A 12678-nucleotide genomic window follows, 5' to 3' on the forward strand; every position below is an offset into this window, starting at 1 on the left:
AGAGAAATAGCAGAACATCCCAAATCTTTGCTTCTGGGTACAGTCACAGCTACATTATGGAGTCATGTAGCTTTTCCAGGGCTGGGTCTCTGCTGATGGAGGCTTGAATACCTTGCTTCATCCTAGTTTTTAAGGCAAATATTTAAGAAGGTTTGCTTAATGTTTTATTGACCTCTCTCCCTCTTTTCCATTGATGCAAATAGGAGCATTTAGCAGCTTTAGCCAGATTTTGATGTTTGGGTGTTTCTGCCTAGTGGGCAAATTATTCAGCTTTCTTTGTATTCTGAGACCTTCTTATTTTCTGTGAAAAATCACTGTTCAGTGAGAATGCAGCCAGCCTGATTTGTTGCATGAACCTGGCACATTTTAGCCCATTCAGCTCAGCTCTGGGTCACCAGAGGGAATTTGTGAAGCGTGGGCTGTCACAGTTTGCCAAGTGTTTGTGGGAGGAATTAAGTGGACAGCTGTGTAAGGTAGTGTGTCTTTTCTAGGGTGAGGAGAAGGGACTGGGTGACTTCCTGGGATCTTCTGGAGCCTCTTTGCTGTTCATGTATCTGTGACATTACTAAAACAGTCCCTGATTTTAAGTCAAGTGATGAACATTTTGGATGCTATAGTGATGAGAGCAGTAGGATCAGGTATAAACTTGCCTGTTGCATCTTCTGTACCTTTGATGGCATAGAATAATAGTACACCTTGTATTTATTGACTGATACTTCCACACAACAGATCCAACTTACTCTTAATACTTGGGTTTACATGCAGATGGATTTGTACTTGAATTATAAAGTTGTCAAAGAACAAATAAGGTACCTGGACTTTCCTACCTCATCCCAATAGCTGAAAGATCTGATTGTCTTTTGAAACATCAAAAAGCAGATCATGTCCTTCACAGACATGGCATGTGTCAGTAACAATTTATTCCACTGCTGGGAAAAATCTCTGAGTTCTTTATCCTTATAAAAATCTGTTCTGCATGGCTCTGTGCAATAGAGTACCTTCATTATTTTGAATGAGTGATACTTGTGTTTTAGCCCCAGCTGTTGACTCAGCACCATGCAGCTGCTTGGAATAATCACATTTTAAAACTAGTAGTTGTCTTCCTAAGTAATCCAGTGATTATTTAGGAAAACAAGCACCATCACTTTGAATATCCTTCCTTTTCTACTACTTTCCCCAGATGTGTATGCTGATCCATGATGCCATATGGTCTGGAATATCCCTTTGGTCAATTGGGGTCAGCTGTTCCAGCTGTGTCCCCTCCCATCTCCCAGCCTCCTTTCTAGTGGGGTGGTGCTATACTGCAGTTTAGTTTTTGAAAGGGAGACTAGAATATTTCTTCAGAAAGAGCAAAGTTTCAAGATTTTAAGGAACTTTTTGTAAGAGATGGCAAAGGAATCTAGTAGAGCTAATTTTCTTTTTATTTTCCAGATCTTTCCAAGAGCAAAAGTTTTCAGAAACTGGTTGAAACTAAAATTCTCTGAGAATGCAGTTTGCCATGCAGTTTTTGTACATATTATAGTTATTTTATGAAACAAGTTGGGGGGGGGGGTAAAAGAGCAATGCCTTTACATTTATGTCTTGTTTCCAGGATTGGGGTTTGACTTTTTTTTAGATGTTTGCTTTATCCCTAGAATAGGAAGATGCAGTTGGAGGATTTGATTTTTCTCTCTTGTGTTTTGCAGAGAACTCATCTTGTTAAAGGGATCTTAGTGCCAAAGGGAGGGATCAGTTACTCAGATGCTTAGAGTTCTGGCAAATACTGCTGTTTCCACTGGCTTTCATGGATTCAGGGAAAATTCATCCAATCATTCAGGATTGGATGAATTTTCTACAATTCAAGCTCCCTTTTCCCTATACAATACCTACAGTGAAGCAGAATTAAGAGCTGGCTGCAGCTTTCATTGAGAATTCTATAGCAGTGCCCAAAATGAGTTGTGTGATTGCCTGTTTGCCCATGCAGGTTAATTCACTGTGCCCAGAAATCAGGAGAGGGTAAACCCCTGGACTTGAGCATCTTTTCAGTTTGCATTGAGCTGCACATAAAGCAGCTTTTGCAGCAAACCCATAGGGGAAAGAGCTCATATTAATATTGTAGTGGAAAATTACATTGTTGAGTGTTGCTGCTCAAGCTGTCCAAAAGCTGCTGGTACCAAGTCCAGATGGAGAGAGGAGACACTGCATGTGAACTCAAATTCAGGAGCTGAGAGGCTGTCTCTGTGTGCAGCTGAAAGGCTGATAGGTTTCTTCCTTCTTCTTTTTTAACTTTCTGAGAAGGAACAAGTGAAATAAAATGAAAGCTTAATTGGATTGGGTGGCTCAGGTGGTGGAGGAAAAAGAGATTGGATGATCCTTCAGGACCTGCAAGGGGCCCTGTGCAGCACCACTGTCCAGGCTTTCTGCAGAAAAGGAGGGTGAGTGCTCTTAATGATCCTACCTGGGCTAGAAACCATCTCTTGATCAAAACAAGGCTAGCAAGGAAAGCTGGAAGGCTTGCCAGGGACCTGATGTGTGGACTGTCCTACCTTTTGCATGGCTGCTGTATTGTTTCTTTGTGCCCCTGTATGCCTTGAGATTCTGTTGTAGTTTCCAAGTTGTAGAATAGGTTGTTTTGGTTACAACTCTTTTTACCCCCCAAAAATCATCCCAGTCCTTTAAATTTCCTTTGGCCCTCATTGTTTTGAATCTTTTGCTCATGTCTTTATCTACCTCCTGATTTTATGCTCTTGATCCCTGTCTGAGGGAACAAATGTATTGATTTATTATTTTTTTAAATATGTTTTCTATTAGGAAAGTGGGGGGATAGGTTCTTGTTATGCCATGTATTTTTTTTTTTCCTCTACCACCCATAAAGTCACTTCTGTCACCTGGTGATCAGGCGGTACCTTGTGTGATCAAGCTCTTGGCTTTCCACATCCTGTGCTCTGAGTTTCTGCTGGGAGAGCTCTGCTGGTTTTCAGTTTGGAACTGGGGACACGAGGGACTCCAGGGCAAGCCAGAGTGACAACATTCCCTGTCACTATTGAACAAACAGAGCCTCGTGCTCTGGTGTCTGCCGGACTTTTGTTTCACTCTTGCCCCAGGTAGATCACAAAGGGCACGGTGGGCTGTGGGTGCATTTGCCTGTAGATCCTTTAGGGACTGCAAGCACAGCCTGTATGTGCTTCTGATGAATGTTCTTACTCTGCTGCAGCTCTGACAGGATCAGTTTTAGTCTCTTGTTTCACCCTTGGCCTGCCCTTTCACCCTGGTAGCACATCTGATCAGGAGATGCTAATGGAAACGCTCCTGGTGTAGAAATGATTTGGATGATCTGCAGGAGAAATTATTTTAATCTGAATCTGGATGGAAGAGCATGGCACAGGATTGTGGTGATTGGACATTGTTCATGAAACCTCCCAAGTTTGCTGGAGAGGAGGGGGCTGCACTCAGGAGAAGCTGTCACAAGAGGACCGCCAGCTTCTCCTTGCCAGCCAGACACTGTGCCCAAAGGCAGAATGTGCTTGTTCTGGGTGAATGTGGGACCTTCATCCAGGTGGAAGCTATGAGGAAAACCTTCTGTTTCTGATGTCACACTTCCAGGGAAGACTTCCTTCTGTCAGACTTAAGTATGTCTAGAGAGGGAATGTACTTTTCCATGTTCACTTCAGGAAAGTGCATGAAGCAAAAACTACTTCATGTTTTGCTGTGTTTGGACAGAACCCAGATGTTGGGAAAAAACTTTTGGTAAATGCAGGGGGGAAAATGTGATGCTGGGGATTTTGTTTTATTTTGGGCTGACTTGGGGATGGGTGTTCTGTGTTGTGTGACTTGTTTTGAGGTTTTTTTACCCATTGCTTTTAATGTTCCAGGAAATCAATTTCTGATATTCTTAAATATCTTCAGTTTGCAGCTTCTTATTTTCTACATCACTTCTATTTTCCATCTAAGACCTGCTGAGTTTTCTGGTGAAAAGGTGGTGACAAGTATGATGCTTTTGCCTGAGCACACCAAAATTTCCTTTTGCATGGCATAGATTTCCTGAAATAGCTTTTCTACCCAGCAATAGGAGTTTAATTTAGCTAAATTGCTCACTGAATATTTACCTGATAAATTCATAATGTCTGTACTTCAGTGTATATTCTTGGATTTATCAGGAGAAAAGCTGTCTGGTGGATAGAAGCTTTGCCCTGGTTACATTGTAAGTAGACATCTCCCTGGAGATGAGGTGTAAATGTCATGTTGCTGATTAGCATCTGACATGGGGCATGGGAGCAAAGAAAGGGATGCCTCAGTTCAGTCTCCAAAAAGGAGAAACTGAAATCATTCCTCAGCTCTGACAGCCTTACTTGAACAATGTCCTCTTCAGTGTTTTCTGTTCCTGGTTCCAGCTTGTGGCTGGGCTGTGGGAAGTGCTTTGCCCCCCAGATCTCTGAAGAGCCCCTGTTTTGATATGCTCTGGTTGTGCCTGGGGGAGTTAAGACCTGGCTCTGTTGTCTTCCTAAGCGAGTGGCATTTTTATTCTGTAGGAGTGAAATCCTGGCATATGCAAAATTCCCCTGGGACAGCTGGTTTTGGCTGCTGCAGGATCTATGCTCTAGGCAGGAAAACTTGCTGGAAAGCCCCATCCTGCCTGGCTGCTCACCTGTACTCTGGTTCTTACTGGGAACCTGGTGAGGACAGAGTGTCTTGGTTTAAGGCAATTGAAAGCATGGACACTCCAAAATGAGTTACCTCCCCTTTTAGCTTTAACCACTCCCTTTTTGCCAATAAGGAGAGATGAATGGGAGTAGATCTAAGTGAAAAAAATAACCAGACAAAATGTTTTAACAAACCCACACAGTTTTCTCATTGAAGAGAGTTAAATTACATTTCAGTTGCTCAGCAGTTAAATGTCAGCTATCCTTTAGTGATCTCCCTTTGTCTCCCACAAATCTGTTCTAGCTATGAAAATAGGTGGTAGGTGCTGATGTAGGGGTAGCTGTGGAAAGCTGGGTTTAATCTGAGAGTAGGGAGCAATGATCAGCTCAGTGATTAGCCCAAACAAAATGTTGTGTGGGCTTTTTTCCCAAAGTTGTGGGCTTAGGTGGGTCGGTCTGAGGCTTTGGTACTCACTACTCTTCTTCTGAAGCCCCAGTTTTGTATCATTTCCTCTGCTAGTCCTTTGGTGTTTCTGCTTTTCTTACTTGAGGAAATGGGGCCTGAGGTGTGGAAATGTCACTGAAGCTTGATGGAGTTCTTTACCTCTTCATTGTCAAATTTGCTGTGGGAAGTATAAAAATCTGTTGAACCTTTCAAGGTGGGCTTGTTGCAGCCACAGCTGGGTGACAGTGCCTTAGTAATATTTTTTCCCCATTTTCAAGAATGACAGTTGTTTTAGCTTGTGAAGAAAAGGGCTTTAATTTTGGAAGCACATGTTTCTGAAGTCCAGAATGTGGTTCCAGGGTGAGAGGAGGCAGACAGGCACTTGTAGGCATGTAGCAGTGTGCTGAAGGCAGGTTTTGCATGAATAAGAGGATATCCTCTTCCCTGTGAGCGCCTTAGCAATCATGCCAAAAACTTAGGGGGAGTGGGGGAGAGTGGAATGTCTCCATTTTTGCTGTGCTGAAAAAGTGTTCCTGAGAGTCTTGACTTTTGGACCACAAAAGCTATTGAGATTTTGAAAATTTTGGTACATGAATAAACTATTTCCATCCCAGTTCTGTGTGTACACTCATTTTTCTTGTACAAATGTGTAAAAAACAGGCCTTTAGGCTCTTTATTTGACAATTTCAACTAGCTGACAGTGGCTAAACCCTCTTAACTCTAGTCTAAAGCAAGTTTAGCTTGTCAGCTCCAAGAATTGCCAAATGGGAAATTTATAATTTCATGCCTTTTGGAAAGATTGTTCTCTGATTTCAGTTGCCTGCAGTTCCCAACACTGAGAACTGTTTGCTCGCTGGCATGGAACATGATTCTTGCTCAAGACTGTCTGCTGAAAAGGAACAGAAATTGTGTTGCCTGAAGGCTTCCCATGGATTTTAGTTCTTGATTGCAGGGCTGGTTGAGAAACCTCAGCGCACATGAAATATTGGTCAACTAAATCATTACACATAAACCTTTATGTAAACATATGTGCATATATAGACACACTTATGAGTGTGTATTTGGTAGTTATTCTGATACAATAAAGGGAATTTTGAGATATATCACTTAACTAGCTGCTGTGTGTTGATTTTTTTTTGTTGTTGTTTTTTTTTGTGGTTTTTTTGGTTTTGTTTTGTTTTTGTTGGTTAGGATTTTTTTTAGCTTATCTTCATAATAAGAATACTCAAAAGAAAATTGAGATACAGTGTTGGGGCAATTCTTAGAGAATAATGTTGCAGATTATGAAATTTATTATATTTTAAAACTTAGGCTTGCTTTTCAGGGCATTGAGAGGCAATCCTTTTAGCTGGACAAGGCAGAATGTCTGTTCCAGTCTGTACATGAGATAATGTGTAACTCTATCAGTCTCATTACACATAGTTCCTCAAAATATGTGAAAATCCAACTGAACAAAATCTGGTAGTGATCTAAATGGATGTATGATTGGGCTGCTTTTTGGAGATGGACATGTGATATGCGTTCTAGAGATTCTGAAATCTTTTAAATTAGCAGGAAGAAAAGCTCTTGTTACAGAGTCTTTTAAAATGTAATCAGTAGGGAGTTTCTGTTCCCTTTTTCTAAGCTGTATGTCATCAGCTGGTATTTTGGTTACTTCTGCTTCTCTCCAACAACCGAGGCTACACAAACTGTTTGAAATTAGGTTTTGTTTAAAGTGTAAATGACCAGATTTTCAAAACCACCAAGCATGCAGATCATTGTGAAAATTGCTTCATAAAAATTCTGCTGTATTCAGCTCTGTCTTTCCTTTTTTTTTTTTTTTCTTCTATCCAGGCGACACGGGCTGTGGTTCCGATTGAGGAAGTTAATACTCTGGTTGCTGGGAGTGTACATAGCCATCCCATTTCTAGTAAAACTTTGCCCTGCTATTCAGGCAAAGCTGGTCTTCCTAAACTTTGGTAAGTGACTCAGTGGCTGGGTGAGGGGACAAGGGGAGTTTGTTTGCCTTCACTTTCACCCTGCATGTGAACAGCTTGTGAAGGACATGAACTTTCACAGGTTGTAAACTTCCCCAGACTGTGGTTTGGAAAGCATTCTGTGTGGTTGGTGTAGCATGTCTTTATAGAAATAGAGTGACCAAACTGAAGCCAATTTTCAGTCAAAAGAATTTTTCCTTCAGGAAGACTGTGCAATGTGTCAGATGTGTTTTTCTGAGGGGTTCCACACAGTTGCAGGAGTAGACAGCAAGCAAGTGAAATTAAACCCAGCAATTTAAATTTGCATTTAAACCTTATTTGTATTTTATAATAAAATTTTGAAAAATATCTTCCTCTCTGTCAAAGCTAGAAGGACCAACTGTGGTTGCATTGTTTTTTGCATAACTTGTCTAATTTTGACTGCATGCTTTGCATGTTCTCACACCTTGGATCGTGGTTGCTGTCAAGTATGCACATGTGCAGGGCAGCTCTTGTGCTTTGATTGTCAGAACTGACAGTCTCATCACCTGAATAGTGCAGGCTTCAGTGATTTTGCTTTTACAGAGCTTTGTTAGGTCTACTGAAGTTCCTGCCTGCACTCATTGACAAGTGACCAAAATTATTGTCCTGTAGCATGTTCTTGTTGCTGTGTTTGCCAGCTTTCCTCAGTATGGTCTACAATGTGTTTAGAGTCAGGACAGAGATTTCTAGGGAAATTGCCCAGAAACCTGCCCTGGAGGTGCATAGTCATGAGTAGCATGGAGAGTGGGAGAAAATGGGCCAACTTTTAAAGGAGTATTCTGCTCCACTGGTTTTGGAAGTTCACCATTGAACAAATACAAGACCTTGGTAAAGTGGCAGAATATTTGGAAGGAAATTGCCATAGCAGTTCCAAAGAGGGGGAATCTGCTGCAATGTGTTGGGCCTTGGCTGCTGATTATTGGACACTGCTCATTGTTGGACAGCATTCTCAGGGGGAGGGGAAGGAAAGCAGAGCACAAGCACTGTGGCCACTCAAACTGCAGCTGAACCAGAGCTGAACCTGTGCCAGGAGCAGTTGGCCCTACACAAAAGAAATCCAAGATAAATCAGTTTGTGTAGTGAGTGATGAAGAGGAAGCAGGGTCCTCACAACCAGAGGAGGAGGCAGGGCCAGAGATCATCACCTGATCCTTACCCCCAGGTGAGCTGTGAGGTGAGTCCCTGGTTACCTGGCTGCTCCAAGGAAGCCAGGCAATTAGGGTTCCTGTCCCAGGATGCAGACATTGGCTGGGGATTGGGAAAAGACCAGAAACTCTCAGCCTCTGGAAGTGGCTCCTGTCAAGCATGAGGGAAAGATATCTTTGCAAGGATGACCTTTTAGTGCACTGAGACAAGTGGGACACCATGGAGCAAGGTATCCAGTACCTGAGAGAGTCAGCTGTGCTGAAGGGGATCTGTAAGGATTCAAAGAAGGAACAGTTCCTTGCAAACCCAAATGACATCCAGTGTACTCAAACCATGTGTTGGAAGTTCCTGTGGAGCACACCAGTGTCATGTGTCAGCTCACTGGCACTGATGTTGTGGAAAAGAGGAGACCAAAAGGGGGACAAGCTTGCTTCCCAGACTCCTGCTGTATGAGGAAACCATCTCCTCCCTGGTATGGGCCTGAGTCTCATCTGTGAAAAGACTGCCCAAGGAATTAAAAGTTTAAGTTAGAAAAGAAATTGAAGAGGACCAAATTAAAGAGGACCACTAGGAATTCAAGGAGGGAATGTCCCATGTCCTGCCAATACAGAGCAGAGTCTCTGCTGTTGGGGGCAGGCTCTTGCTTGGGAGGGAGGGTTCACACCATGAGGCACTCTGTGGTTTGACCTGCCATGGTGGTAAAATGCCAGTGATGCCACCATAATGTAATTTTCTTCATTCCTTCAGTACCAGAACATAGGCCACAGTTTGCTTTTACCTGCAGAGGTGTACACCTGGAATTGACTGCCCCAGGGGTGAAAACAGTCTCACTATTTGGAGTGATCATGGACTGATCCCGACTGCCCTGGAAAAGGATGAGGTTCCAGAACACTTGCAGTACAGTGATGACATGATCATTGGGGACAATACAGAGGGAAAGTTTTTGACAAAAGGCAGCAGATAATCCAGATCCTCCTGAATAAAACTTTGCCACAAAACAGAGTAAGGTCAGGGGACCTGCCCAGGAAATTCAGTTTTTTGGAGGCAAGATGGACATCATCACATCCCAATGGACATGGTCAACAGAATAGCAGCCATGTCCCCACCAACCAGCAAGAAGGAAACACAACTTTCCTAGGAGCTTTGGGTTTTTGGGAGATGTATATCCCAGAGGACAGCCAGACTCTAAGCTCTCTGTCTTGTGACATGGAAGAAGAATGGTTCCAAATGGAGCCCTGAACAACAGGAAGCCTTTGAACAGATCAAACAGGAGACTGCCCATGCAGTAGCTCTTGGGCCAGGCAGGACAGGACAGGATGTAAAACCATGCTCTGCTGCTGGGAGGATGGTCCTTCCTGGAGTCTCCAGCAAAAGGTACCTGGAGAGACTCCAGGGCAACCCCTGGGGTTCTGGACTTAGGGACACAAAGGATCTGAATTTCTGGCTGATGTTAGACCACCACAAAGGCACAGAGAAGTTGCATGATTTTCCCAGAGCACTGGTGGAAGTGACTTGTGTGCCTGTCCAGACCTCAACTGCAGAACCTGCAGTTCTCTTGGAGGATCCACAGCCCTCATGAGATGCAGCAGATGGTGCTGCCATGCATGGCTTCTCTGGGGCTCTCCCATGTGCTTTTGCATAAGAGCAGACACTTGCACAGATAAAGATTTGCAGTCTGAGGGCCCACATTTGTCAGGTTAACATTGGCTGTTGTCTGCATTGGTTTTTAAGTCTATGTGAAGTTTAATAGTTTTTGAGAGGGTAAATGAAGTGAGATTGGGCTGTCACCTTTATCAGTATTTCTTTTTGTGTCAATAGCACAAAAGCTTTGGTGTGTTAATTGCTGTACCACCAAATCTCAAGGAGACAGACTTCCTGGTTTTGCTGTAGTGGAGTTCCATTTTATGGGAAAGGACTGAGTCCAGATCATCTCACCCATGCTCTGGTGCAGCAGAGGTTTATAAAGCAGACTGGACAGAGATGGTTGAATGTTTGTCAAAGGAAGCTTTGTCTTCCCCACTTTCTCTTAATTTTAGCCTGTTCCCTGTTTCTTTGGTGGTTGCCTGTGTCTTCTTACCTTGCTCTCTTTGCTGTTCATGTTTTAAATCACAGCTGTAGTGAATTCATCCTTTTACACAAAAAAGTCTTCCCAGCACAGTGGACCAGCTAGTACAACTCTCCAGTGCTTTGGTTAAGCAGTTTTGTAAGAAAACAAATTAAAATTAAAATGTTTCTTTTTTTTTTTTTTCTCTCTTTTCATTTCAGTGAGGGTCCCATATTTCATTGACTTGAAAAGACCACAGGATCAAGGTTTAAACCACACCTGTAATTATTATTTGCAGCCAGAGGAGGATGTAACCATTGGAGTCTGGTAAGGAATCCAGTTCTGTGCAGTATGTGCCATGCATCTTTATCCTTCTCTTTGTTCTAGATGTTGCCTATTCAGTCTTTTTGCTGTGCATGCTCTCATTTGTGGATGTTTGTGTTTTCCTCTGCCAAGTGACCGAGTTCATGTTGAAAAGTATGCAAATCTCTGGGGCTCTTCTGAGCTAGGATCAGTAATGCACAAAACACAGACAACCTGTGCATTCATAGAACTATCAAAATCTGGAATTATAAAGGTTAAAGGTCTGCATCACTACAAAGATCCTGCCTCCAGATCAGGCCAGACCCATGGAGTTAGATGTTTTGTCATTCAACTCTGATTTGTATTTTGTTGTGCAAAATACATGTGGGGGAAGATAGGAAAACAGATCAAAGTGTTCAGAGTAGGAGGAAGAAAATTCTGCTCCTAAAACATATGTAAGATTTGGAGAGTGGGTGAGAACAGAACACACAGTTTACACTCTTCACAAAACAAGTGACAGTGTCAGAGCTCATTTGTCATTTCTTTCTCTCAATGATGATTTTCTGGTCCCAGGTAAGGACAATTCATTTTAGCTCCTTGTTACCCTGGATTGTGTGAGGTCTGGAGGGAAGGGGGAGTTCCCTTGGTACCGACAGTGATGTTCAGGCTGTGAAGTGCAGGATTTGGAGTTTTCAGTTGTGTGTGCAACTTAGATGTGTCCTTTAATGCAGTAGAGATTTTCTCTTCACTGGGTACATAACCTTTAAATGGGATAGAGATCTTCTTATCATTATCATTAGGACATTTTCTTTCCTTTAAGTAAATTTTAGTGAAAGATACGTTTAGGAACTTGAAAACTTCAGTCTTTCCAGGATAGGCTGGTAAATTGTTGTTTGATTCTTCACTTGAACAATTAAAATTCTACCTGTTAAGCTGTTAAATAAGTTTTTATTGCAGTCTTGAAATCTGTATTTTGTTTCCCTTGCAAGTGTACTATGTATTTTTGCTAAAACAGAACTTCCAGCTTGTGCTGGCAATTCAGAGGCTGTCATTTATCTGTGTATTTATGGAAGATTTTCACAAAAGTTTGGAACCTTGCTTTTAAAAGCCAGTGCAAGGTCTTGTGTTTGGTACATTTGTGAATCCAAATCCTCAGCCTGCTTTGTTTGTAAGTTTGCAAAAGTCTTGGGGCGGAACAGTTGAATTTTTGAGTCTCACAGTAACTGAGGTTTTTTTACCTACTCAAGACCTTGGTGTCTGCTGGCTGCATGCAAGCAAATTGGCTTTTGACACTGCTTTCCCCCTGTTAGTTTGTGCTCTGAGCTTTACATCTGGGGAGGGTTGTTGTGGTAGGTGCAAGCTTGTCTGCCTTTCAGGTAAAAAGGCATGTGAGTACTTCAGTTACTCTGATGGCTGTAAGCCAGCCCCCTTCTCAACAACTCAAATGGTTGTGGGCATGTACTTGCTCTGTGTTTGTATTCTAATTATCCAGTTTAATTGCCTACCTTCTGTTCAGTCTGTCATTCCTCTGTCTGTTCCACCAGTGTTGAATTTTGTCTCACAGGCCACCTAGGTACATTATCTGCAGAAGAACAGCTGTGAGTTAAAAATTCCTGCCTCTTGTAGATTGTAACTTTTTCAGCTAAATTGTTACACCTTCAAGAACCTTGTGCCTGAAAACAAAACATTTTATCTTCTCCTCAGAGCCTGGGCTCCTCCTTTTCCTCAGATTGGCTGGGAAGTCAGATATGCCTCTTAATCACTGAACATTCTTTCCAAGCCCAACTGCCTTTGATTATTCTGTACATCTGCTGACCTAGCAGTGAATCTTGTTTATGGTATATAAGTATGTTAATTGGAGTAATTAAGTGCCATAAAAGCTGAGGAACTGTGATTATTTTGCCAGAACAGCAGGAAGTTCAGCAATTCAAAGTGCCTTTGAAGTTCAATGCCTTGCACAGACAGCCCTAGATTTTAAAGGCAGTGGTGATGGAGGTGAAAATGTAGAAATGAGTTAGCCACTGCCTTTACAATTTGACCATTTGTCAGCTAATCAGGACAGTTTTATGAACAGTGTGTGTGAGGTGTGTAATCCTGAGTGAAACAGTTGAACAGAAAATCTCAG

The 12678-nt window shown here is 42.4% G+C and overlaps 1 protein-coding gene across 1 annotated transcript in view; it reads left to right on the top strand.

Annotated features, from left to right (window-relative positions):
- Positions 1-12678, top strand: part of ABHD12 (abhydrolase domain containing 12, lysophospholipase) — a 39187-nt gene that overhangs the window by 12917 nt on the left and 13592 nt on the right. Inside the window, exons 2-3 of the mRNA XM_059840767.1 lie at positions 6898-7022; positions 10472-10577. Of these exons, the coding sequence (XP_059696750.1) occupies positions 6898-7022; positions 10472-10577 (231 nt within the window). The remainder of the gene's footprint in view (positions 1-6897; positions 7023-10471; positions 10578-12678) is intronic.

This window comes from Haemorhous mexicanus, chromosome 3, assembly GCF_027477595.1.
Source record: "Haemorhous mexicanus isolate bHaeMex1 chromosome 3, bHaeMex1.pri, whole genome shotgun sequence".
In the NCBI taxonomy this organism is placed as follows: domain Eukaryota; kingdom Metazoa; phylum Chordata; class Aves; order Passeriformes; family Fringillidae; genus Haemorhous; species Haemorhous mexicanus.